The sequence below is a fragment of the Oncorhynchus keta genome, chromosome 27, assembly GCF_023373465.1.
Source record: "Oncorhynchus keta strain PuntledgeMale-10-30-2019 chromosome 27, Oket_V2, whole genome shotgun sequence".
NCBI classification, from domain to species: domain Eukaryota; kingdom Metazoa; phylum Chordata; class Actinopteri; order Salmoniformes; family Salmonidae; genus Oncorhynchus; species Oncorhynchus keta.
This window is the reverse complement of record NC_068447.1, coordinates 30,311,201-30,334,322: the sequence shown is the minus strand read 5'-3', so window position 1 is coordinate 30,334,322 and position 23,122 is coordinate 30,311,201. Positions and strand designations below refer to the sequence as shown.

The window sequence follows — 23,122 nt, the reverse complement described above, 5'->3', positions numbered from 1 at the left end:
GAACCTTCCAGAAGGACAACCATCCCAGCAGGACTCCACCAAACAGGCCTTTATGGTAGAGTGGCCAGATGGAAGCCACTCCTCTGTAAAAGCCACATGACACCCCGCTTGGAGTTTGCCAAAGGGCACCTGAAAACTCTCATACCATGAAAAGCAAGATTCTCTGGTCTGATGAAACCAAGATTGAACTCTTTGGCCTGAATGCCAAGTGTCAGGTCTAGAGAAAACCTGGCACCATCCCTACGGTGAAGCATGGTGGTGGAAGCACTATGCTGTGGGGATATTTTTCAGCGGCAGGGATTGGAAGACTAGTCAGGATCAAGGCAAAAATGAAATGAGCAAAGTACAGAGAGATCCTTGATGAAAACCATCTCCAGGAACTCAGACTGGGGCGAAGGTTCACCTTCCAACAGGACAACAACCCTAAGCACACTGCCAAGACAACGCAGGAGTGGCTCGGGACAAGTCTCTAAATGTCCTTGAGTGGCCCAGCCAGGGCCCTGAACCCGATCGAACATCTCTGGAGAGTCCTGAAAATAGCTGTGCAGCAATGTTCCCCATTGTTAAGGGATTTTTTTAAATCAATAATGACTCAATTATGTATACATTTCAATCAGGACTGACTAATCAGAATACTATTATGTTACTGTATAGATGTATGAATTTTATTTGAATCCTAGTACTGAATATAATGTGTGTAATTATAATCAAGAATTAGAACAAAGACTGTCTGTTCCTTGGTAGAAACGAATTAACTTTATTTATTTTTATTTTTATTTCACCTTTATTTAACCAGGTAGGCTAGTTGAGAACAAGTTCTCATTTGCAACTGCGACCTGGCCAAGATAAAGCATAGCAGTGTGAACAGACAACACAGAGTTACACATGGAGTAAACAATTAGCAAGTCAATAACACAGTAGAAAAAATGGGCAGTCTATATACAATGTGTGCAAAAGGCATGAGGAGGTAGGCGAATAATACAATTTTGCAGATTAACACTGGAGTGATAAATGATCAGATGGGCATGTACAGGTAGAGATATTGGTGTGCAAAAGAGCAGAAAAGTAAATAAATAAAAACAGTATAAAAACAGTATGGGAATGAGGTAGGTGAAAAAGGGTGAGCTATTTACCTATAGACTATGTACAGCTGCAGCGATCGGTTAGCTGCTCGGATAGCTGATGTTTGAAGTTGGTGAGGGAGATAAAAGTCTCCAACTTCAGCGATTTTTTGCAATTCGTTCCAGTCACAGGCAGCAGAGTACTGGAACGAAAGGCGGCCAAATGAGGTGTTGGCTTTAGGGATGATCAGTGAGATACACCTGCTGGAGCGCGTGCTACGGATGGGTGTTGCCATCGTGACCAGTGAACTGAGATAAGGCGGAGCTTTACCTAGCTTATCGTCAGACTGGCTAGAATGCGTATCTACACAGGGAGACCTTGGCCTGGTCATAAATTATCTAAACGGGTGGAGGAGGATGTAGGAAGGCTTGAGAACTATACTGCCATTGTATCGGAATGGAAGAGGGACAGGACAGTTTAAAACCTATGACGTCATTTTCAGTTTATAACCTGTTGTAAATTGTATCATGTTCAGTACTCTCGAGAATAAACGCTATTGCTTGATTTTTGAGCCTGGTCTCTGCCCATTTTATGCAAATAAGTATCTTACAAATCCTTAGAAATGGGCTGAGTGTATTAATTGAATTGAATTGTATTAATTGAACACCCATCCAACCTGACAGGCCTTGAGAGGATCTGCAGAGGGGAAGGGGAGAAATTCCCCAAATACAGGTGTGCCAAGCTTGAAGTGTCATACCCAAGAAGACTCAATGCTGTAATCGCTGCCAAAGGTGCTTCAACAAAGTAATGAGTAAAGGGCCTGAAAACTTATTTAAATGTGATTTTTCATTTTACATTTTCAGAAATGAGCAAAAATGTCTTAAAACCTGTTTTACTTTGTCATCATGAGGTATTGTGTGTAGATTAATGAGGGGAAAGAAACAATGTAATACATTTTAGAATAAGGCTGTAATATAACAAAATGTGGAAAAAGTCAAGCGGTCTGAATACTTTTCAAATGCACTGTTTATATATAAACTCAACAAAAAAGAAACGTCCTCTCACTGTCAACTGCGTTTATTTTCAATGAACTTAACATGTGTAAATATTTGTACACAACAAGATTCAACAACTGGGACATAAACTGAACAAGTCCCACAGACATGTGACTAACATAAATGGAATAATGTGTCCCTGAACAATGAGGGGGTCAAAATCAATAGTAACAGTTAGTATCTGGTGGGGCCACCAGCTGCATTATGTACTGCAGTTCATCTCCCCCTCATGGACTGCACCAGATTTGCCAGTTCTTGCTGTGAGATGTAACCCCATTCTTCCCCCAAGGCACCTCCAAGTTCCCGGACATTTCAGCGGGGAATGGCCCTAGCCCTTACCCTCCGATCCAACAGGTACCAGGCGTGCTCAATGGGATTCTTCGCTGGCCATGGCAGAACACTGACATTCCTGTCTTGCAGGAAATCAAGCACAGAACGAGCAGTATGGCTGGTGGCATTGTCATGCTGGAGGTTCATGTCAGGATGAGCCTGCAGGAAGGGTACCACATGAGGGAGGAGGATGTCTTCCCTGTAACGCACAGCGTTGAGATTGCCTGCAATGACAACAAGCTCAGTCCGATGATGCTGTGACACACCGCCCCAGATCATGAAGGACCATCCACCTCGATCCCGCTCCAGAGTACAGGCCTCTGTGTAATGCTCATACCTTCAACAATAAACGCAAATCCGACCATCATCCCTGGTGAGACAAAACCACGACTCATCAGTGAAGATAACTTTTTGTCAGTCCTGTCTGGTCCAGCGACGGTGGGTTTGTGCCCATAGGTGACATTGTTGCCGGTGATGTCTGGTGAGGACCTGCCTTACAATAGGCCTGCAAGCCCTCAGTCCAGCCTCTCTCAGCCTTTTGCGGGATAGTCTGAGCACTGATGAAGGGATTGTGCGTTCCTGGTGTATCTTGGGCAGTTTTTGTTGTCATTCTGTACCTGTCCCGCAGGTTTGATGTTCAGATGTACCGAACATCATGCACTGTGCAGGTGTTATTACACGTGGTCTTCCACTGCGAGGATGATCAGCTGTCCGTCCTGTCTCCCTGTAGCTCTACCTTAGGCGTCTCACAGTACGGACATTGCAATTCTTTTGCCCTGGCCACATCTGCAGTCCTCATGCCTCCTTGCAGCATGCCTAAGGCACATTTACGCAGATGATTCAGGGACCCTGGGCATCTTTCTTTTGGTGTTTTTCAGAGTCAGTAGAAAGGCCTCTTTTGTGTCCTAAGTTTTCATAACTGTGACCTTAATTGCCTACCGTCTGTAAGCTGTTACTGTCTTAATGACCGTTCCACAGGTGTACAAGTTACTTGGATTTTTACGAATTATCTTTGAAAGACAGGGTCCTGAAAAGGCGACATTTCTTCTTTTGCTGAGTTTATACATATATATATATATATATATATATATAGAGAGAGAGCAAGAGAGAGAGAGAGAGAGCAAGAGAGAGAGCGATAGAGAGAGCAAGAGAGAGAGCAAGAGAGAGAGAGAGAGAGAGAGAGAGAGAGAGAGAGAGTTGGAAGTTTACATACACCTTAGCCAAATACATTTAAACTCAGTTTTTCACATTTCCTGACATTTAATCCTCGTAAAAATGTCCTGTCTTAGGTCAGTTAGGATCACCACTTTATTCTAAGAATGTGAAATGTCAGAATAATTGTATAGAGAATGATTTATTTCAGCCTTTCACATTCCCAGTGGGTCAGAAGTTTACATACGCTCAATTAGTGTTTGGTAGCATTGCCTTTAAATTGTTCAATTTGGGTCAAACATTTTGGGTAACCTTCCACAAGCTTCCCACAATAAGTTGGGTGATTTTTGGCCCATTCCTCCTGACAGAGCTGGTGTAACTGAGTCAGGTTTGTAGGCCTCCTTGCTCTCACATGCTTTTCTCAGTTCTGCCCACAAATGTTCTATGGTATTGAGGTCAGGGCTTTGTGATGGCCACTCCAATACCTTGACTTTGTGGTCCTTAAACCATTTTGCCACAACTTTGGAAGTGTGCTTGGGGTCATTGTCCATTTGGAAGACCCATTTGCGACCAAGCTTTAATTAATAATGATGGTCATTATAGCCAAACAGTTCTATTTTTGTTTCATCAGACCAGTGGACATTTCTGCAAAATGTACCATGTTTGTCCCGATGTGCAGTTGCAAACCGTAGTCTGGCTTTTTTATGGCGGTTTTGGAGCAGTGGCTTCTTTCTTGCTAAGCGGCCTTTCAGGGTATGTCGATATAGGACTCGTTTTACTGTGGATATTGATACTTTTGTACCTGTTTCCTCCAGCATCTTCACAATGTCCTCTGCTGGGATTGATTTGATTTGACCTTTCGCACAAAAGTACGTTCATCTCAAGGAGACAGAACACGTCTCCTTCCTGAGGGGTATGACGGCTGCATGGTCCCATGGTGTTTATACTTGCGTACTATTGTTTGTACAGATGAACGTGCTACCTTCAGACGTTTGGAAATTGCTACCAAGGATGAACCAGACTTGTGGGGGTCTACAATTTTCTTTCTTTAGTCTTGGCTGATTTCTTTTGATTTCCCCATGATGTCAAGCAAAGAGGCACTGAGTTTGAAGGTAGGCCTTGAAATACATCCACAGGTACACCTCCAATTGACTGAAATTATGTCAATTATCCTTTCAGAAGCAAAGCCATGACACAATTTCTGGAATATTCCAAGCTGTTTCAAGGCACAGTCAACTTAGTGTATGTAAACTTCTGACCCACTGGAATTGTGATACAGTGAATGTTAAGTGAAATAATTTGCCTGTAAACAATTGTTGGAATAATTACTTGTGTCATGCACAAAGTAGATGTCCTAACTGACTTGCCAAGACTATAGCTTGTTAAACAAGAAACTTGTTGTAACGATCGTCTGTGGTGGAAGAAGTTGAGGACCAAAGCGCAGCGTGGTAAGTGTTCATGTGTTTTAATAAAGTAATGAACACTGAACAAAATAATAAACGTGAAGTAATCAAACCGAAACAGTCCCGTGTGGCACCAACACTAACATGGAAAATAAACACCCACAACTCAAAAGTGAAACCAGGCTCCCTAAGTATGTTTCTCAATCAGGGACAATGATTGACAGCTGCCTCTGATTGAGAACCATACCAGGCCGAACACAGCAATCCCAAATCAATAGAATAAATGACATAAACAACCCACCCAACTCACACCCTGACCATACTAAAACCAAGACATAATAAAATAACTAAGGTCAGAACGTGACAGTATCCCCCCCACCCAAAGGTGCGGACTCCGGCCGCAAAACCTAAACCTATAGGGGGAGTCTGGGTGGGTGTCTGTCCGCTGTGGCGGCTCTGGCGCGGGACGTGAACCCCATTCCACCATAGTCCTTCTCCGCCTCTCTACCCGCATCCGTGGCCTCTTTAACGCGGCGACCCTCGCCGCCGACCTCGGACTGGGGACCCAAGCCACGGGCCCCGAATAGACGGGAGATTCCGGCAGCACCGGACGAATGGACGGGAGATTCCGGCAGCACCGGACAGGCGGGAGACTCCGGCACCACCGGAGTGAAGGACGATTCCGGCAGCTCCTGGCTGACTGACGGCTCTGGCCGCTCCTGGCTGACTGGCGGCTCTGGCAGCTCTTGGCTGACTGGCGGCTCTGGCAGCTCCTGGCTGACTGGCAGCTCTGGCAGCTCCTGGCTGACTGGCGGCTCTGGCAGCTCCTGACAGACGGGTGACTCTGGCAGCTCAGGACAAACGGGCAACTATGGCAGTTCAGGATAGACGGGTGACTATGACAACTCAGGACAGACGGGCGACTCTGGCAGCTCAGGACAGACGGGCGACTCTGGCAGCTCAGGACAGACGGGAGACTCTGGCAGCACTGGGCAGGAGGAAGGCTCTTGCAGCACTGGACAGGCGGGAGCACCTGTAGGGAGGAGACGGAGAGACAGCCTGGTCCGGAGGGCTGCCACCAGAGGGCTGGTGCGTGGAGGTGGCACCGAATAGACCCAACTGACCATACTAAAACCAAGACATAATAAAAGAACTAAGGTCAGAACGTGACACTTGTGGAGTGGTTGAAAAACTAGTTTTAATGACTCCAACCTAAGTGTGTGTATACTTCCGACTTCAACTGTATATGTCATACACTGATTTGTTTCGTGATTGTCTATGGTTTTGACCCTTGCCTGTCCTGACTCTGAGCCCGTCTGCCTGACCACTCTGCCTGCCCCTGACCCTGAGCCTGCCTGCCGACCTGAACCTTTGTCCCACCTCTGGATTATTGACCTCTGCCTACCCTGACCATGAGGCTGCCTGCCATCCGGTATCGTTTCTCCACCTCTGGTTTTCTGACCCCTGCCTGCCTTGACCTGTCTATTGCCTGCCCCTGTTGGATAATTAAGCTATTGTTAATTCGACGTTGTCTGCATCTGGGCTTTACCTTCATACCTGATAGCACAAACTGGCCATGACTGCAGACCAGGGCCAGCTGCTCAATGTCATCTCCACCCAGGGAGCCACCATTGGTAGGCACAAGGAATTGCTTCGTGACCTTGTGGAGAGGGTCCAAACTTTGGCTGAATACCATGACCGGGCGTTGGACAGTTTGCTGGAGTAATTCCACGGGTTGTCTGGGAGGGCGCCTACCACAGTGGTAACCCCACAGATCCTCAGAGACTCAGCTGCTAGCAGCACTGTCTCATCAGTCACTCCACCTTCTCGGGAGCCTCGCTTACCTCCTCCGGAAAACTTCAATGGAAAGCCGAGCACCTGTCGGGAGTTCCTAGCTCAGTGTGCCCTCGTCTTTGAGCTTCAGCTCTCCTCCTTCCCCTTGGATCATTCCAAGATAGCCTACCTCATCACTCTGATGTCCGGGAGTGCTCTCACCTGGGCTACTACGGTGTGGGAACAACAGTCGGCCATATGCAGTAGTCTGGAGGGGTTCGTGGGAGAAGTGGGACAGGTTTTTCATGTCCCGTTCTCCGGGCGAGAGGCTGCCTAGAAGCTAATCCAGCTTCAGCAGGACTCCCGCAGTGTAGCTGATTATGCGGTGGATTTCCACACGTTGGCAGCGGAGAGTGCTTGGAATCAAGATGCACTGTTCAATATGTTCCTTCCCGGCGTCTCGGAGGAAGTCAAAGATGACCTCATCGCTTTGACCATCCATATGGATGGGCGATTACGGGAACAATGGAGGGAGAGGAAATTGGATTTTGCTCGCACGCCCAGGGATCCTACCCTTGCCTTCGAGTCATCCTTGAAGTCTCCGACAGTCTCATTGCCGAGAGAACCCGAGGTTCTATGTGTGTCAGGGAACCTCAACGAGGCTATCCAGTTCCTGCTCATCAAGTCCCCTCAGATTCCTGTGGTATTGAGATTCTCCTGACTCTAGCGACACAATCCCCAAATTTTTATTTTATTTGATTTATTTCACCTTTATTTAACCAGGTAGGCAAGTTGAGAACAAGTTCTCATTTGCAATTGCGACCTGGCCAAGATAAAGCAAAGCAGTTCGACACATACAACGACACAGAGTTACACATGGAGTAAAACAAACATACAGTCAATAATACAGTATAAACAAGTCTATATACGATGTGAGCAAATGAGGTGAGATAAGGGAGGTAAAGGCAAAAAAAGGCCATGGTGGCAAAGTAAATATAATATAGCAGGTAAAACACTGGAATGGTAGATTTGCAGTGGAAGAATGTGCAAAGTAGAAATAAAAATAATGGGGTGCAAAGGACCAAATAAATAAATAAATAAATAAAATAAATACAGTAGGGAAAAAGGTTGTTTGGGCTAAATTATAGGTGGGCTATGTACATGTGCAGTAATCTGTGAGCTGCTCTGACAGTTGGTGCTTAAAGCTAGTGAGGGAGATAAGTGTTTCCAGTTTCAGAGATTTTTGTAGTTCGTTGCAGTCATTGGCAACAGAGAACTGGAAGGAGAGGCGGCCAAAGAAAGAATTGGTTTTGGGGGTGTCCAGAGAGATATACCTGCTGGAGCGCGTGCTACAGTTGGGTGATGCTATGGTGACCAGCGAGCTGAGATAAGGGGGGGACTTTACCTAGCAGGGGCTTGTAGATGACATGGAGCCAGTGGGTTTGGCGACGAGTATGAAGCGAGGGCCAGCCAACGAGAGCGTACAGGTCGCAATGGTGGGTAGTATATGGGGCTTTGGTGACAAAACGGATTGCACTGTGATAGACTGCATCCAATTTGTTGAGTAGGCTATTGGAGGCTATTTTGTAAATGACATCGCCGAAGTCGAGGATTGGTAGGATGGTCAGTTTTACAAGGGTATGTTTGGCAGCATGAGTGAAGGATTCTTTGTTGCGAAATAGGAAGCCAATTCTAGATTTAACTTTGGATTGGAGATGTTTGATGTGGGTCTGGAAGGAGAGTTTACAGTCTAACCAGACACCTAGGTATTTGTAGTTGTCCACCTATTCTAAGCCAAAGTCGTCCAGAGTAGTGATGTTGGACAGGTGGGCAGGTGCAGGCAGCGATCGGTTGAAGAGCATGCATTTAGTTTTACTTGTATTTAAGAGCAATTGGAGGATACAGAAGGAGAGTTGTATGGCATTGAAGCTTGCCTGGAGGGTTGTTAACACAGTGTCCAAAGAAGGGCCAGAAGTATACAGAATGGTATTGTCTGCGTAGAGGTGGATCAGAGACTCACCAGCAGCAAGAGCGACATCATTTATGTATACAGAGAAGAGTGTCGGTCCAAGAATTTAACCCTGTGGCACCCCCATAGAGATTGCCAGAGGTCCGGACAGCAGACCCTCCAATTTGACACACTGAACTCTATCAGATAAGTAGTTAGTGAACCAGGCGAGGCAATCATTTGAGAAACCAAGGCTGTCGAGTCTGCCGATGAGGATGTGGTGATTGACAGAGTCGAAAGCCTTGGCCAGATCAATGAATACGGCTGCACAGTAATGTTTCTTATAAATTAACTGGTCTACTGGTGCCGTCTTGGGCTGGAGCCTGTTCTGCCATGCCCATTGCCTGATGTCAGCACAACCTGCCCCGGGACGTCTTCCTGGGGGCTCGGAAGGTGCCCTGGACCTCTCCGCCATTCTCGCAGAGTACCAGTACCGCCGGAATTGTTCAGCAAGGGCTGGCTACTTCGCTCCCGCCGCACTGACCTCATGACAGCAGGATTGACCTTCTCCCTAGCACGACTCCGCCCCGAGGACGACTGTACTCTCTGTCAGGACCAGAGACCAAGGCGATGGGGACCTACATCAGGGACTCCCTTTCTACAGGATTCATCCGTCCTTCTTCTCCCACTGGCGAAGGGTTCTTTTTTTTTGTGGAGAAGAAGGATACGATGCGCTCGTACATCGACTACCAGGGTCTCAAGGACATAACAGTGAAGAACTGCTACCCGCTGCCACTCATCTCCTCGGCTTTTGAGCAGCTCCACTGTGTTTTCCAAGCTGGATCTACGGAACGCCTACAACTTGGTGTGGATACGGGAAGGGGACGAGTGGAAAACCGCCTTCAACATGGTCAGCGGTCACTACGAGTATCTGGTCATGCCTTTTGGCCTTACCAACGCCCCTGCTGTGTTCCAGGCTCTGGTCAATGATGTTCCTCACTACATGTTGACCCGGTTCATCTTCGTCTACTTCAATGCGATCCTCATCTTCACCTGTTCCATCCAAGAACATGTGCTCCATATCCGACAGGTTCTCCAACGCCTCCTGAAGAACCAGCTGTTTGTAAAAGCAGAGAAGTGCAAGTTCCATCGTTCCACCATCACATTTCTGGGTCTCATCATCGCCACAGGGCGTGTGCAAATGTATCCCAGGAAGGTGAGAGCGGTGGTGGATTGGCCCCAGCCTACTTCCAGGGTGCAGCTGCAACGCTTCCTGGGGTTTGCCAACTTCTGTCGCCGCTTTATCCGGGGTTACAGCATGGTATATATGAGTGGTATGACATATGTGGTATATATCAGTGTTCCTAATGTTCCTAATGTTTGGTTTCATTCAGTCCATCATTCATTTTTAAGACATGAAGGTCAGTCAATGACGAACATTTCAAGAACTTTGAAAGTTTCTTCAAGTGCAGTCGCAAAAACCATCAAGCTCTATGATGGAACTGGCTCTAATGAGGACTGCCACAGGAAAGGAAGTCCCAGAGGTGCCACTGCTGTAGAGGATAAGTTCATTAGAGTTAACTGCACCTCAGGTTGCAGACCAAATAAATGCTCCACAGCGTTCAAGTAACAGACACATCTCGACATCAACTGTTAAAATGAGATTGCATGAATCATGCCTTTATGGTCGAATTGCTGCAAAGAAACCACAACTAAAGGACACCAATAAGAAGAAGAGACTTGCATGGGCCAAGAAACACGATCAATGGACATTAGACCAGTGGAAATCTGTCCTTTGGCCTGATGAGTCCAAATTTGAGATTTTTGGTTCTAAACACTTTGTGAGACGCATAATAGGTGAACGGATGCTCTCCGCATGTGTAGTTCCCACCGTGAAGTATGGAGGAGGAAGGGTGATGGTATGGTGGTGCTTTGCTGGTGACACTGTCTGTGATTTATTTAGAATTCAAGGCACACTTAACCAGCATGGCTACCACATTATTCTGCAGTGATACGCCATCCCATCTGGTTTGTGCTTAGTGGGACAATCATTTGTTTTTCATCAGGCCAATGACCCAAAACACACCTCCAGGCTGTGTAAAGGCTATTTGACCAAGGAGAGTGATGGAGTGCGGCATCAGACAACCTCGCCTCCGCAATCACCTGACCTCAACCCAATTGTGATGGTTTGGGATGAGTTGGACCACAGAGTGAAAGAAAAGCAGCCAACAAGTGCTCAGCATATGTGGGAACTCCTTCAAGACTGTTGGAAAAGCATTCCTCATGAAGCTGGTTGAGAGAATGCCAAGAGAGTGCAAAGCTGTCATCATGGCAAAGGGTGGCTATTTAAACATTTTGATGTCTCACTATTATTCTACAATGTAGAGCATAGTAAAAATAAATAAAAACCCTTGAATGAGTAGATGTGTCCAAACCTTTGACTGGTACTGTATATACATACACACACTGAGTATACCAGGATGTCTTGCTCCCAGACAGACTAAACAACTTCTTTGCTCTCTTTGAGGACACTACAGTGCCACTGACACGGCCCGCTACCAAAACATGCAGACTCTCCTTCACTGCAGCCGACGTGAGGAAAACATTTAGACGTGTAAACCCTCGCAAGGCTGCAGGCCCAGATGGCATCCCCTGTCACGTCCTCAGAGCATGGTCAGACCAGCTAGCTGGTGTGTTTATGGACATATTCAATCAATTCTTATCCCAGTCTGCTGTTCCCAACTGCTTCAAGAGGGCCACCATTGTTCCTGTTCCCAAGAAAGCTAAGGTAACTGAGCTAAACGACTACCGCCCCGTAGCACTCACTTCCATCATCATGAAGTGCTTTGAGAGACTACCTGACACCCTAGACCCACTCCAATTTGCTTACCACACCAATAGGTCCACAGACAAAGCAATCGCAACTACATTGCACACTGCTCTAACCCATCTGGACAAGAGGAATACCTATGTGAGAAGGCTGTTCATCGACTACAGCTCAGCATTCAACACCAGAGTACCCTCCAAACTCGTCATCAAGCTCGAGACCCTGGGTCTCGACCCCGCCCTGTGCAACTGTGTACTGGACTTCCTGACGCCCCCAGGTGGTGAGGGTAGGTAACAACATCTCCACCCCGCTGATCCTCAACACTGGGGCCCCACAAGGGTGCGTTATGAGCGTTATGAGCCTGTACTCTGTTTTCACCCACGACTGCGTGGCCATGCACGCCTCCAACTCAATCATCAAGTTTGCAGACCACACTACAGTGGTAGGCTTGATTACCAACAATGACGAGACGGCCTACAGGGAGGAGGTGAGGGCCCTCAGAGTGTGGTGTCAGGAAAATAACCTCACACTCAACGTCAACAAAACAAAAGAGATGATTGTGGACTTCAGGAAACAGCAGAGGGAGCACCCCCTATCCACATCGACGTGACAGTAGTGGAGAGGGTAGTACGTTTTAAGACCCTCGGCGTACACATCACGGACAACCTGAATTGGTCGACCCACACATACAGCGTGGTGAAGAAGGCGCAGCAGCGCCTCTTCAACCTCAGGAGGCTGAATAAATTTGGCTTGTCACCAAAAGCACTCACAAACTTTTACAGATGCACAATCGAGAGCATCCTGTCGGGCTGTATCACAGCCTGGTATGGCAATTGCTCCGTCCACAACCGTAAGGCACTCCAGAGGGTAGTGAGGTCTGCACAACGCATCACCAGGGGCAAACTACCTGCCCTCCAGGACACCGACAGCCCCCGATGTCACAGGAAGGCCATTAAGTTCATCAAGGACAACAACCACCCGAGCCACTGCCTGTTCACCCCACTATCATCCAGAAGGCGAGGTCTGTACAGGTGCATCAAAGCAGGGACCGAGAGACTGAAAAACAGCTTCTATCTCAAGGCCATCAGACTGTTAAACAGCCACCACTAACATTGAGTGGCTTGTGCCAACATAGTGACTCAACTCCAGCCACTTTAATAATGGAAAATGGATGTAAAACATGTATCACTAGCCACTTTTTAAACAATGCCACTTAATATAATGTTTACATACACTACATTACTCATCTCATATGTATATACTGTACTCGATACCATCTACTGCATCTTGCCTATTCTGTTCTGTACCATCACTCATTCATATATCTTTATGTACATATTCTTCATCCCTTTAGGTAGTTGTTGTGAAATTGTTAGGTTAGATTACTCGTTGGTTATTATTGCATTATCGGAACTAGAAGCACAAGCATTTCGCTACACTCGCATTAACATCTGCTAACCATGTGTAAGTGACAAATAACATTTGATTTGATTTGATTATACCAAACATTAGGAACACCCCAGCGTTGCAGTTCTTTACACAACCTAGTGCACCCTGTTCAAAGGCACTTACATTTTTGTCTTGCCCTTTCACCCTCTGGATGGTACACTAAATCCTTATTTTTTCTGCCTCCTCTCCTTCATCTACACATATTGAACTGGATTTTCCAAGTGACATCAATAAGTGATCACAGCTTTCACCTGGATTCACCATGTCAGTCTATGTAAAGAGCAGGTGTTATTTTTATTTATAAATTGTACTTCTCTGTAAAGTGTGTTCAGACTGTATGTACTGGAATGAATGTACTTCAGTAATGTACACTATTTGTTGAGATGAGAGTTGTAGATTAACAATAAACTATGTAGGCTACACTTAGTCAAAGGGGCATCATGTTAACCTTGTTGTTGATCCTTACCTCCTCGTATAAGACTAAGGTAATGAGTAGAGCAGGTATAGGACGTCCCTTCATATGGGAATTTAAACAAAGCAGATAGCTGTTTTATGTACAAGATGTCAGTGCATAAATAAATACAAGCAAATACATTCGTACCATGTAAACCAGAACACATCGTTGTAGTTTCTAATGTAAATCTTTATTACAACTGGGAAAGTATTTACTTGACTGTGTTTTCTTGTTTTTGTGATCTATATATTCTTATTTCCTTTCAATGCCTGCTGATGCATTTTTAGGCCCTGAGGCGACTTCTTTGACACTGTCTGATATAATTCTACATAGCAAACACTCTCTGTCCTCCTCAACCCACTCCTCCTCCACACAACTCTTTCCAACTGCATTCTGTCATAAGGAGGAGCGAATTGGAGAAGAGGGCCTGCATTGTGGTGTTTCAAAATATAACAGATTTTTAAGAGGAGAATGGAGGAGAGGAGAAAAGAGAGTGATAATAAAGTGCAGTCTTTTCCCTTTACAACACATAACACACCCTCCCACTTTATCTTGAGTCATACACTGAAAGACGCAGATTTCAGACATTAACATAATTCAGAGCTTGTTAACTTGATAACTGTTGATCGCCATGTACCAGCTGTTTTCATATCTCAGTTGATAGACATGCAACACTTTGTTATAGCATAGAAAGCTTGTTCTGAACTTTACCATAACCAACTTTAATAAGTAGGCCTAGTCTGCACAATGACTATTATGTAAATGTCGTAAAAATAGTGAATTAGGCCTATACAGTGGTCATCCTTCCCTGTAAAAATGCCCTACTTTGTCCCCTATTTTTCCCAACATTAGCTACACCATTCTTGCTTAGTGAAATTCAAGTAATGAACATTTCTCAAGACAGTTGAAAGTAGGGGTTTTAAGGTGAGCTAAACGTTTTACAAATTGATAGGATTTTTAATAAAAGGGTAAGTATTGTATTTCGTTGACAGTTATACATTTGGACGGTAATGTATAAAGTCTGATGCTCTCAGGCTTCCGTACTCTTACGACGAGTCCCGGAAGTGCTAAACATGAATTGTAAACAAACTCATGAGCCAGATCTTATTTAGTTTAAACGAAAGAACGTACTGCCGTATAGGACGTGGTTTGCGTATCATTGGATGCACCCTGTAGAATGTGAGTAACGTGTTATGTTCCTTATATTCTGGTTGCTTGACATTTAATCACTGTTGTGTTTAACTCCAAATCAATGAGAACGCTATTAGCATTAACCGCTGACTTTCGTAAACTACCTAACGTTAAAGTTAGCTAACTAGCTAAGTAGTCGGCTAACCTAACTAGCAGTCATATTCAGCTAGCATAACAGTTGCTAGTTAACGAGTTACTTATCCGATATAATTAGCTAGCTAGCTTACGTCAAACCTGGCCAGTACAGTAGGCTCTCTCTAGCTAGTCGAAATCAAACCCTATCAGCTGTTGCTGTTATTCAGGATGCCAGATCTACCAGCTAGCTAGCTCGCATGACAGCTACGGCATTAGACACCACGCTAATACAACTGGTCAGTAGATATCTTTGGTTGTCCTTATCACATTGTAGATAATTAGCTAACCCATGTAGAGTTGCAAGTGCGTGCTGTGCCACGTATATCAACTGACTAAACGGACTGTGTAACAACTAGCTAATCCTAACCATATTTTTTTTGTAGCTGGCTACTGTACCAATCCGTGTCAGTGAAATGTGGAAGTAACTAAGTTGTCACGTGTAGCTCATCTAAGTAACATTCAAACTCTCCTCATCTCTATTCTTTCCCTCTTCTTTCTGAAACACAGGATTCCACCTGTGTGGAAGTAACCCAACTACATTTGCCAGTGAGTGACGGACAGAGATCTACTTGCATCTGTAGAGATCTGTGTCTGTAGGCAGGGCAGCCATGTCTAGGAAGCAGACAGGAAAGCCACTGCGTGGCAGCAACAGAAAGTGTGATGCAGAGCGAAAGCGGGATGAGCGGGTCACTCGCAGGGCAATCGCCAAGGACCGCAAGAACCGGCCCCAGGACGGGGACGAGGGAGAGGAGTTTGTCAGCTTCTCCAACCAGCTCCAAGCGCTGGGGCTCAAACTGAGAGAGGTGCCTGGAGATGGGTAAGATTCAGAGAGAGAAGGTCTGACTACATTGCAGACACCTGGCAGACCTATAAACGCCTGAATAGGTATTTATTATATCAGCTAACCACATACAGTGGGGCAAAATAGTATTTAGTCAGCCACCAATTGTGCAAGTTCTCCCACTTAAAAAGATGAGGCCTGTAATTTATCATCGGTACACTTCAACTATGACAGACAAAATGAGGGGGGAAAAAATCCATAAAATCACATTGTAGGATTTTTAATGAATTTATTTGCAAATTATGGTGGAAAATAAGTATCTGGTCAATAACAAAAGCTTGTCTCAATACTTTGTTATATACCCTTTGTTGTCAATGGCAGAGGTCAAACATTTTCTGTAAGTCTTCACAAGGTTTTCACACACTGTTGCTGGTATTTTGGCCCATTCCTCCATGCAGATCTCCTCTAGAGCAGTGATGTTTTGGGGCTGTTGCTGGGCAACACGGACTTTCAACTCCCTCCAAAGATTTTCTATGGGGTTGAGATCTGGAGACTGGCTAGGCCACTCCAGGACCTTGAAATGCTTCTTATGAAGCCATTCGCGGTGTGTTTGGGATCATTGTCATGCTGAAAGACCCAGCCACGTTTCATCTTCAATGCCCTTGCTGCTGGAAGGAGGTTTTCACTCAAAATCTCACGATACATGGCACATTCATTCTTTCCTTTACACGGATCAGTCGTCCTGGTCCCTTTGCAGAAAAACAGCCCCAAAGCATGATGTTTCCACCCCCATGCTTCACAGTAGGTATGGTGTTCTTTGGATGCAACTCAGCATTCTTTGTCCTCGAAACACGACGAGTTGAGTTTACCAAAAAGTTAGATTTTGGTTTCATCTGACCATATGACATTCTCCCAATCTTCTTCTGGATCATCCAAATGCTCTCTAGCAAACTTCAGATGGGCCTGGACATGTACTGGCTTAAGCAGGGGGACACGTCTGGCACTGCAGGATTTGAGTCCCTGGCGGCGTAGTGTGTTACTGATGGTAGGCTTTGTTACTTTGGGCCCAGCTCTCTGCAGGTCATTCACTAGGTCCCCCCCGTGTGGTTCTGGGATTTTTTTCTCACCGGTCTTGTGATCATTTTGACCCCACGGTGTGAGATCTTGCGTGAAGCCCCAGATCGAGGGAGATTATCAGTGGTCTTGTATGTCTTCCATTTCCTAATAATTGCTCCCACAGTTGATTTCTTCAAACCAAGCTGCTTACCTATTGCAGATTCAGTCTTCCCAGCCTGGTGCCGGTCTACAATTTTGTTTCTGGTGTCCGTTGACAGCTCTTTGGTCTTGGCCATAGTGGAGTTTGGAGTGTGACTGTTTGAGGTTGTGGACAGGTGTCTTTTATACTGATAACAAGTTGAAACAGGTGCCATTAATACAGGTAACGAGTGGAGGACAGAGGAGCCTCTTAAAGAAGAAGTTACAGGTCTGTGAGAGCCAGAAATCTTGCTTGTTTGTAGGTGACCAAATACTTATTTTCCACCATAATTTGCAAATAAATTCATTAAAAATCCTACAATGTGATTTTCTGGATTTTTTTTCTTTCTAATTTTGTCTGTCATAATTGAAGTGTACCTCTGATGAAAATTACAGGCCTCTCTCATCTTTTTAAGTGGGAGAACTTGCACAATTGGTGGCTGACTAAATACTTTTTTGCCCCACTGTATTATATGATCTAGCAATCTGATGCCAGACTGAGTAATCTATGACATGGCACACAATCATTGGTTGATGCAATGCCACATCTTTTATTTTTTTTATTTTTTTTATTTTTATTTCACCTTTATTTAACCAGGTAGGCTAGTTGAGAACAAGTTCTCATTTGCAACTGCGACCTGGCCAAGATGAAGCATAGCAGTGTGAACAGACAACACAGAGTTACACATGGAGTAAACAATTAACAAGTCAATAACACAGTAGAAAAAAAAGGGGAGTCTATATACAATGTGTGCAAAAGGCATGAGCAGGTAGGCGAATAATTACAATTTTGCAGATTAACACTGGAGTGATAAATGTTCAGATGGTCATGTACAGGTAGAGATATTGGTGTGCAAAAGAGCAGAAAAGTAAATAAATAAAAACAGTATGGGGATGAGGTAGGTGAAAATGTGTGGGCTATTTACCAATAGACTATGTACAGCTGCAGCGATCGGTTAGCTGCTCAGATAGCTGATGTTTGAAGTTGGTGAGGGAGATAAAAGTCTCCAACTTCAGCGATTTTTGCAATTCGTTCCAGTCACAGGCAGCAGAGTACTGGAACGAAAGGCGGCCAAATGAGGTGTTGGCTTTAGGGATGATCAGTGAGATACACCTGCTGGAGCGCGTGCTACGGATGGGTGTTGCCATCGTGACCAGTGAACTGAGATAAGGCGGAGCTTTACCTAGCATGGACTTGTAGATGACCTGGAGCCAGTGGGTCTGGCGACGAAAATGTAGCGAGGGCCAGCCGACTAGAAGAGGACTTCTAGAAGTCCTCTTCTAAAATGTAGTCTGCCTGGAATGCAACCAAAGTGCTCTTATAAATGGCTGTTACAACATTGACTAATACTGTGTGTCCATTCTATAGTAACTGCCTGTTCCGGGCTCTGGGTGACCAATTGGAGGGACACTCTCGAGGACACCTGCGCCTGCGTCAGGAGACTGTGCAGTACATGATGGCACACCGGCAGGACTTTGAGCCCTTTGTGGAGGATGATGTGCCCTTCGCCCAGCATTGTAAGATAGAAACCAAATGCTATTTCCATGTGAAAATGTTGTGGGATGCCCAAGTGTTTGATGGTATGCCAGTCATCCTGGCGAGTGTGTCTTTAAAGATCTTGTCACTGATATTTCTCTTTGTTTTCTTCCTCTCAGTGTCAAACCTCTCCCAGCCTGGTACGTTTGCTGGCAATGATGCCATCGTGGCGTTCGCCCGTAGTCAACAGCTCAAGGTGGTCATTCACCAGCTCAACACCCCACTGTGGGAGGTAGGAAGCTCAGTGACACCCTATTGCCCATATAGTTTACTACTTTTGTCAAGAGACGCATAGCTGTATAAAAGCTAAAGTAGTGCACAATAGGGGAAATTCACACTTATTTTATGTATCTGTTTTTAAAGGAGATTGGAATCACCAAAAATGTTTAACATTTTTATTTAAATGAAAGAATGGGAAAGTGGATGGGGATGTAGTAAAAAAATAATAAAACGGCATAGTATATAAATTTGGGGAGGAGAGGCGTGAATCCCTGTCGCCAGGTGGTATATGTGGTCCTACCACTAGACCACGTTGTAGCACACTGTACTGTATTTTAAGCCGAAGTCCTCTTCTATTGTAACAGACCGTATGAAATACCACTATTGATAAGCCCTACTCATAATGTTTTCTCAATTCAGATAAATGGCTCTGAGAAGCTGGTTGGCCGAGAGCTACACATTGCCTATCGCTATGGAGACCATTACGACAGTGTACGACCAATCGGTGACAACTCTGAGAGCCCTGCTCAGCTGCGCTTAGAGGTACGGGAAAAAAGCGGTTAATTTAAAAACACACCCAAATATTTCAATATTTTATTGGATTAGTCTTATTCATAAAATGTTCCTTATTCCCCCTACACCTCTCTTGTGTCGTTTCAGAATCTTCATAATTCGAGTGGGCAGCGTGAGTTTGGTGACGGCCAGAGGGACAGACGGAAAGCCCCCTCGCCCACCCCCTCCGAGGAGGACAATGTGATCCTAAGTTCCCTGAAGAACAGGGGCCCAAACTGTGAGTGGCCCCTCTGTCTTCTCCCCCAGTGCAGTGTGATTATCGGTGTCTACTAGCTGTTTTGGGCAGGTTTTAGGTCCTTTTCTAACCCCAACTCATATAAAACTTTCATTCATCTGCAGTCTACACCTACCGTGTATAATAAACATTGCTAGTAAATACAACTGATGTTTATTGACTATTTTGGGGATTTACATCTTTTAGAGGGAGCGACCATCCAAATACCATTTGATAATGATCAACAGGAACATCTGATGCAGGAGATTCACTGCAACTGACCCCATGTGTATTGTGTGCCATGTCTCTCAGGTGAAGAGGAGAATCTATTTCAGCTGAGTGCCGCCACCATCAACGCTGAGTGGCTGGTGGATTCTGAGCTAGCTGTCCAAGTGTGTCACGGCCAGTGTGCCTCTGGTTCATGCTCAGCGTGTAGACAGGCAGCGACAGAGTGCAGTGAGCACAAAGCACCACCAGATGGAGGCAACATACACACATCCAAGGTAAATTGTAATTGTTAAATAAATATTTTTAAGGTGTTTTAACACATTTTATTCAGAAAGTAAGGAACCACTACACCATGACTCTCCACTCAAATTCCAATTCTGAATAAGTATTCTGAGTCTGTGACTTTCAATTCAAGTTCCAAATTAAATTGACCTGCATTTCTCTATTCAATTGAGAAGGGACTTAAGTCCCTCCTTTTCATCTTGACTCCTGTTTTTTTACACCTCTCAGGCTTCAAACAAGCAGAGGAAAGAGCAGCAGCGCTTGGAAAAGAAAAAGCGACAGGAGGAAAGACATCGACAGAAGGTTCTTCAAAGCAAAGGAACACCTGACCAAAACCAGAACCTCTCGGAGCCTGTCACTCTAGTGCCAGCTCTAAATACACTTAGTATATAGACAGACAGAGCATGGCCAAATAAAGCTATACCGGGTGGCTGATTACAATGTTTTGCTCACAGAATCAATTTCAATCTCAATCACATCGGATGACTTACATAAACTGTTTAGTTTCTTTGCAAATGTATGGTGCCTGCGATAGGTTATGTGTGAATGTGTTCGGGGTTGTGGTTGATTATGAGGGTGTTTGATAGTGACCCAAGATGGTGTACATAGTGCGTCTCTAAAAGAGGAAACTGTCTAGACTCTTTATATGCTGGTGAATGAGGGCTGCTTTTCACTACGATCATGCAGTACATCTTGGGCTCCTCTTTGCTTTTGTTTTGAGTTGAATTTCTCTGACTCCAGCCAAAGAAGAAAGGAACGGGAAGAGACATCATCATTGTAAACAGAATGAAATGTTTTGTGAATGATACTGAAATGATGTAGTTGATATTATTATTATTATACAGTATGTGAATAATTGATATTTTATCTGGTTAATGGTAGTTACAGTATTATTAATCAAGCTTAAAGAAATTATTCAGTTGGGAGATTTGCTGATGAATGATTGTGATGCACCCTGTCTGGTATGATATGTAATGAGGCAATAAATGAAAAAATGTACAGTATTTGATTTATTCATATTTTTGATATATTTTGTCTAAAATGGTTGTGGTGTTTGTTTTTGATTTGATTAAAGATGCACTATGCAGAAATCAATTCCACCATTTCCCCTTTGCAAAAATTCTAATAGTTTGTGTAATTTCAGTTTAATGTAGAGAAGTATATTGTAGAGAATCATTGTACCATCTAAACCGCTATGAAATATCTTTTCCATAACCAAAAATATTGTATTTTCAAGCTGTTTGAAGCTGCTGTACAAAATTGAAGTATGCAAAAACAAAACTTCAGACCGGGAAGCATATAAATAGTGCACATAGAACAGATGTAGTGCTTCTTTGACTTGCTTTCAATGAGAATGACAGCTCTAAAACTTCAATTTCGCTGTGAATTTGCTTGTGTCACACAAAAAGTTACATATCACTGAATCAATAGATGTCCTCAATAGATTATACAAGATAGCGTATATTGTTGTTGGCTGCAATGTAATTTTATCTGATATTTTGGGCAACATTTGGCCAATACTCATCATTGCAAGTGTTTTTAAAACTGATTGATCATTTCACAGTGGATAATGTAGATAGGAGCAGTATCAATGTTCAGGATGCTGACTGACTCCTCTCCTTTTCTATGTAGTGTGATGTCACAACATGGGTACATATGAAATAGTATGACATCATCAGTGGTCCACACTGCAAACAAAAAACACAAGTTGCATTTATAAAATCTCCATTATGGATTATTATGGATTGAGGTTAATACACCAATTATTTTCTGAATCTGGAAGGTGGCGAGTACCTCTTCACGATGGACAGATGTTAAGATTAGCGGCATGTAGGTCTTGAGAGCAACGTGTGTGAGGAGCATAAATGTATCAAAAGTTTTAGGCTCTGAGGTGAATAGGAGGCTAGAGGACAAACAGTATTTTGTTAGGCTATAGGCCTACTGTATTTTCATTATTGTCATGCATTTTCACTTGCATAAATCAAATTATCTTTAAACAAATGTATACTGGCTTGCAAGTCTGAAATTGACCAGCTAGCAAATTATTAAAACAACTTAATAGATAGAACACATGTCATCGTGAAATACATCAATTCCATGAAAGCAAATAAGGGCAGTTTAGTCAGTTTCTCATTATCATGATACTGTACCTACAGGAGTGGTAAGTATAATTTTGGTCTTCAACTGTTGTTGTCTAGTACTGTCTTTTTGCTAGCTAGGGCCATCTACTTTAAGTGCTGCCTGTCTTCCCAGTAGCCTACTTGCTGTGTGAACTGCTGACTGCTATTAATTGCAGATGATTGTTGACACATCAACCAGGATTAAGGGGCAGGGCAATTTGTGACTGTTGGTGTTGTCTTAATCAGTGGCTGTATTGGAGGGGGAGTGGCTTCTCCTCTCCTAGGCAATCAGCAATTCACCTTTGCAAGGCAATTAGTATTAATACTTCAGTGCCTCCTGTTTTCTCAACGGCAGCTGTAAGCGACGTCTGATTGCAAAAGTAAGACCGTCGCCGAGGCAAAGACCGTTCTAACGAGTTATTCAAGGAAGGAAGGAAGGAAGGAAGGAAGGAAGGAAGGAAGGAAGGAAGGAAGGAAGGAAGGAAGGAAGGAAGGAAAGAGAGGAAGGCTCCACACTACTCTCTCACTTGAGTATCCTACCTAGTTATTTATAGATCATCTCATTTTGCTCTTTTGTAGCTTTGGCAACTGTGTTTTCTATCCCAGTTTGCTCCCTTCCCTGTAGGCTTTACAGATGCTCCACACCCCTTGGCTGTAATCCTGGTAATTTAGTGAGCCTTACACGCATAACCCATTTGGAATTCCAGGTCTCCAGCAGCAATTGGAACTGCCAATCTGCGGTCAAGAACAAAGCGCTCATGTCAGCTTATGCTACATTTCAGTCCCTTGACTTTTTGGCCCTGATGGAGACATGAATCACCCCAGAGAACACCGCTACTCCAGCTGCTCTCTCTTCACCTGACTACGTTTTCTCTCATAGTCAGAGAGCATCTGGTCGTTGAGGTGGTGGCACAGGGCTACTCTTTCCTCCTAAGTGGAGATTTTCTTTTTACACCCTCTCTCACCTGTCCTTTTCTTCATTTGAATTCCATTCTGTCACTAGTTCACTCAAGCATAATGTTGTTGTCATTTATGGACCACCAAATCCCCTTAGAGTTCCTCAATATAAGCTCATTTCCAGACGATGGCTCACCGCTCTTCGTAATTGGTGACTTCAACCTCCTGACGTCTGCCT

At 44.4% G+C, this 23,122-nt stretch overlaps 1 protein-coding gene and 1 long non-coding RNA gene across 2 annotated transcripts; one reads left to right on the top strand and one right to left on the bottom strand.

Moving 5' to 3' along the window:
• Positions 1-14,479: 14,479 nt before the first annotated feature.
• LOC118359773 (OTU domain-containing protein 3-like) lies at positions 14,480-20,871 on the top strand. Its single transcript, XM_035738491.2, has 8 exons — positions 14,480-14,632; positions 15,287-15,596; positions 18,184-18,332; positions 18,471-18,583; positions 18,991-19,113; positions 19,231-19,360; positions 19,670-19,860; positions 20,096-20,871. Exons 2-8 carry the CDS (start codon positions 15,388-15,390, stop codon positions 20,258-20,260), a joined length of 1,080 nt encoding a protein of 359 aa, XP_035594384.1. The 5' UTR covers positions 14,480-14,632; positions 15,287-15,387; the 3' UTR covers positions 20,261-20,871.
• Positions 20,872-21,000: 129 nt separating this feature from the next.
• LOC118359774 (uncharacterized) lies at positions 21,001-22,119 on the bottom strand. Its single transcript, XR_004820745.2, has 3 exons — positions 22,022-22,119; positions 21,662-21,770; positions 21,001-21,555 (listed from the first exon to the last, which is right to left on the bottom strand). It is a non-coding gene; the product is annotated as an uncharacterized LOC118359774 (long non-coding RNA).
• Positions 22,120-23,122: the final 1,003 nt, after the last annotated feature.

Bases quoted from the DNA above. Each gene is read 5' to 3' on its own strand.
- LOC118359773 (XM_035738491.2), top strand. From the start codon at position 15,388: ATGTCTAGGAAGCAGACAGGAAAGCCACTGCGTGGCAGCAACAGAAAG. The intron at 18,333-18,470 runs GTAAGATAGAAA...TCTTCCTCTCAG, and splicing joins TGTGCCCTTCGCCCAGCATT to TGTCAAACCTCTCCCAGCCT. The intron at 19,361-19,669 runs GTGAGTGGCCCC...CATGTCTCTCAG, and splicing joins GAAGAACAGGGGCCCAAACT to GTGAAGAGGAGAATCTATTT.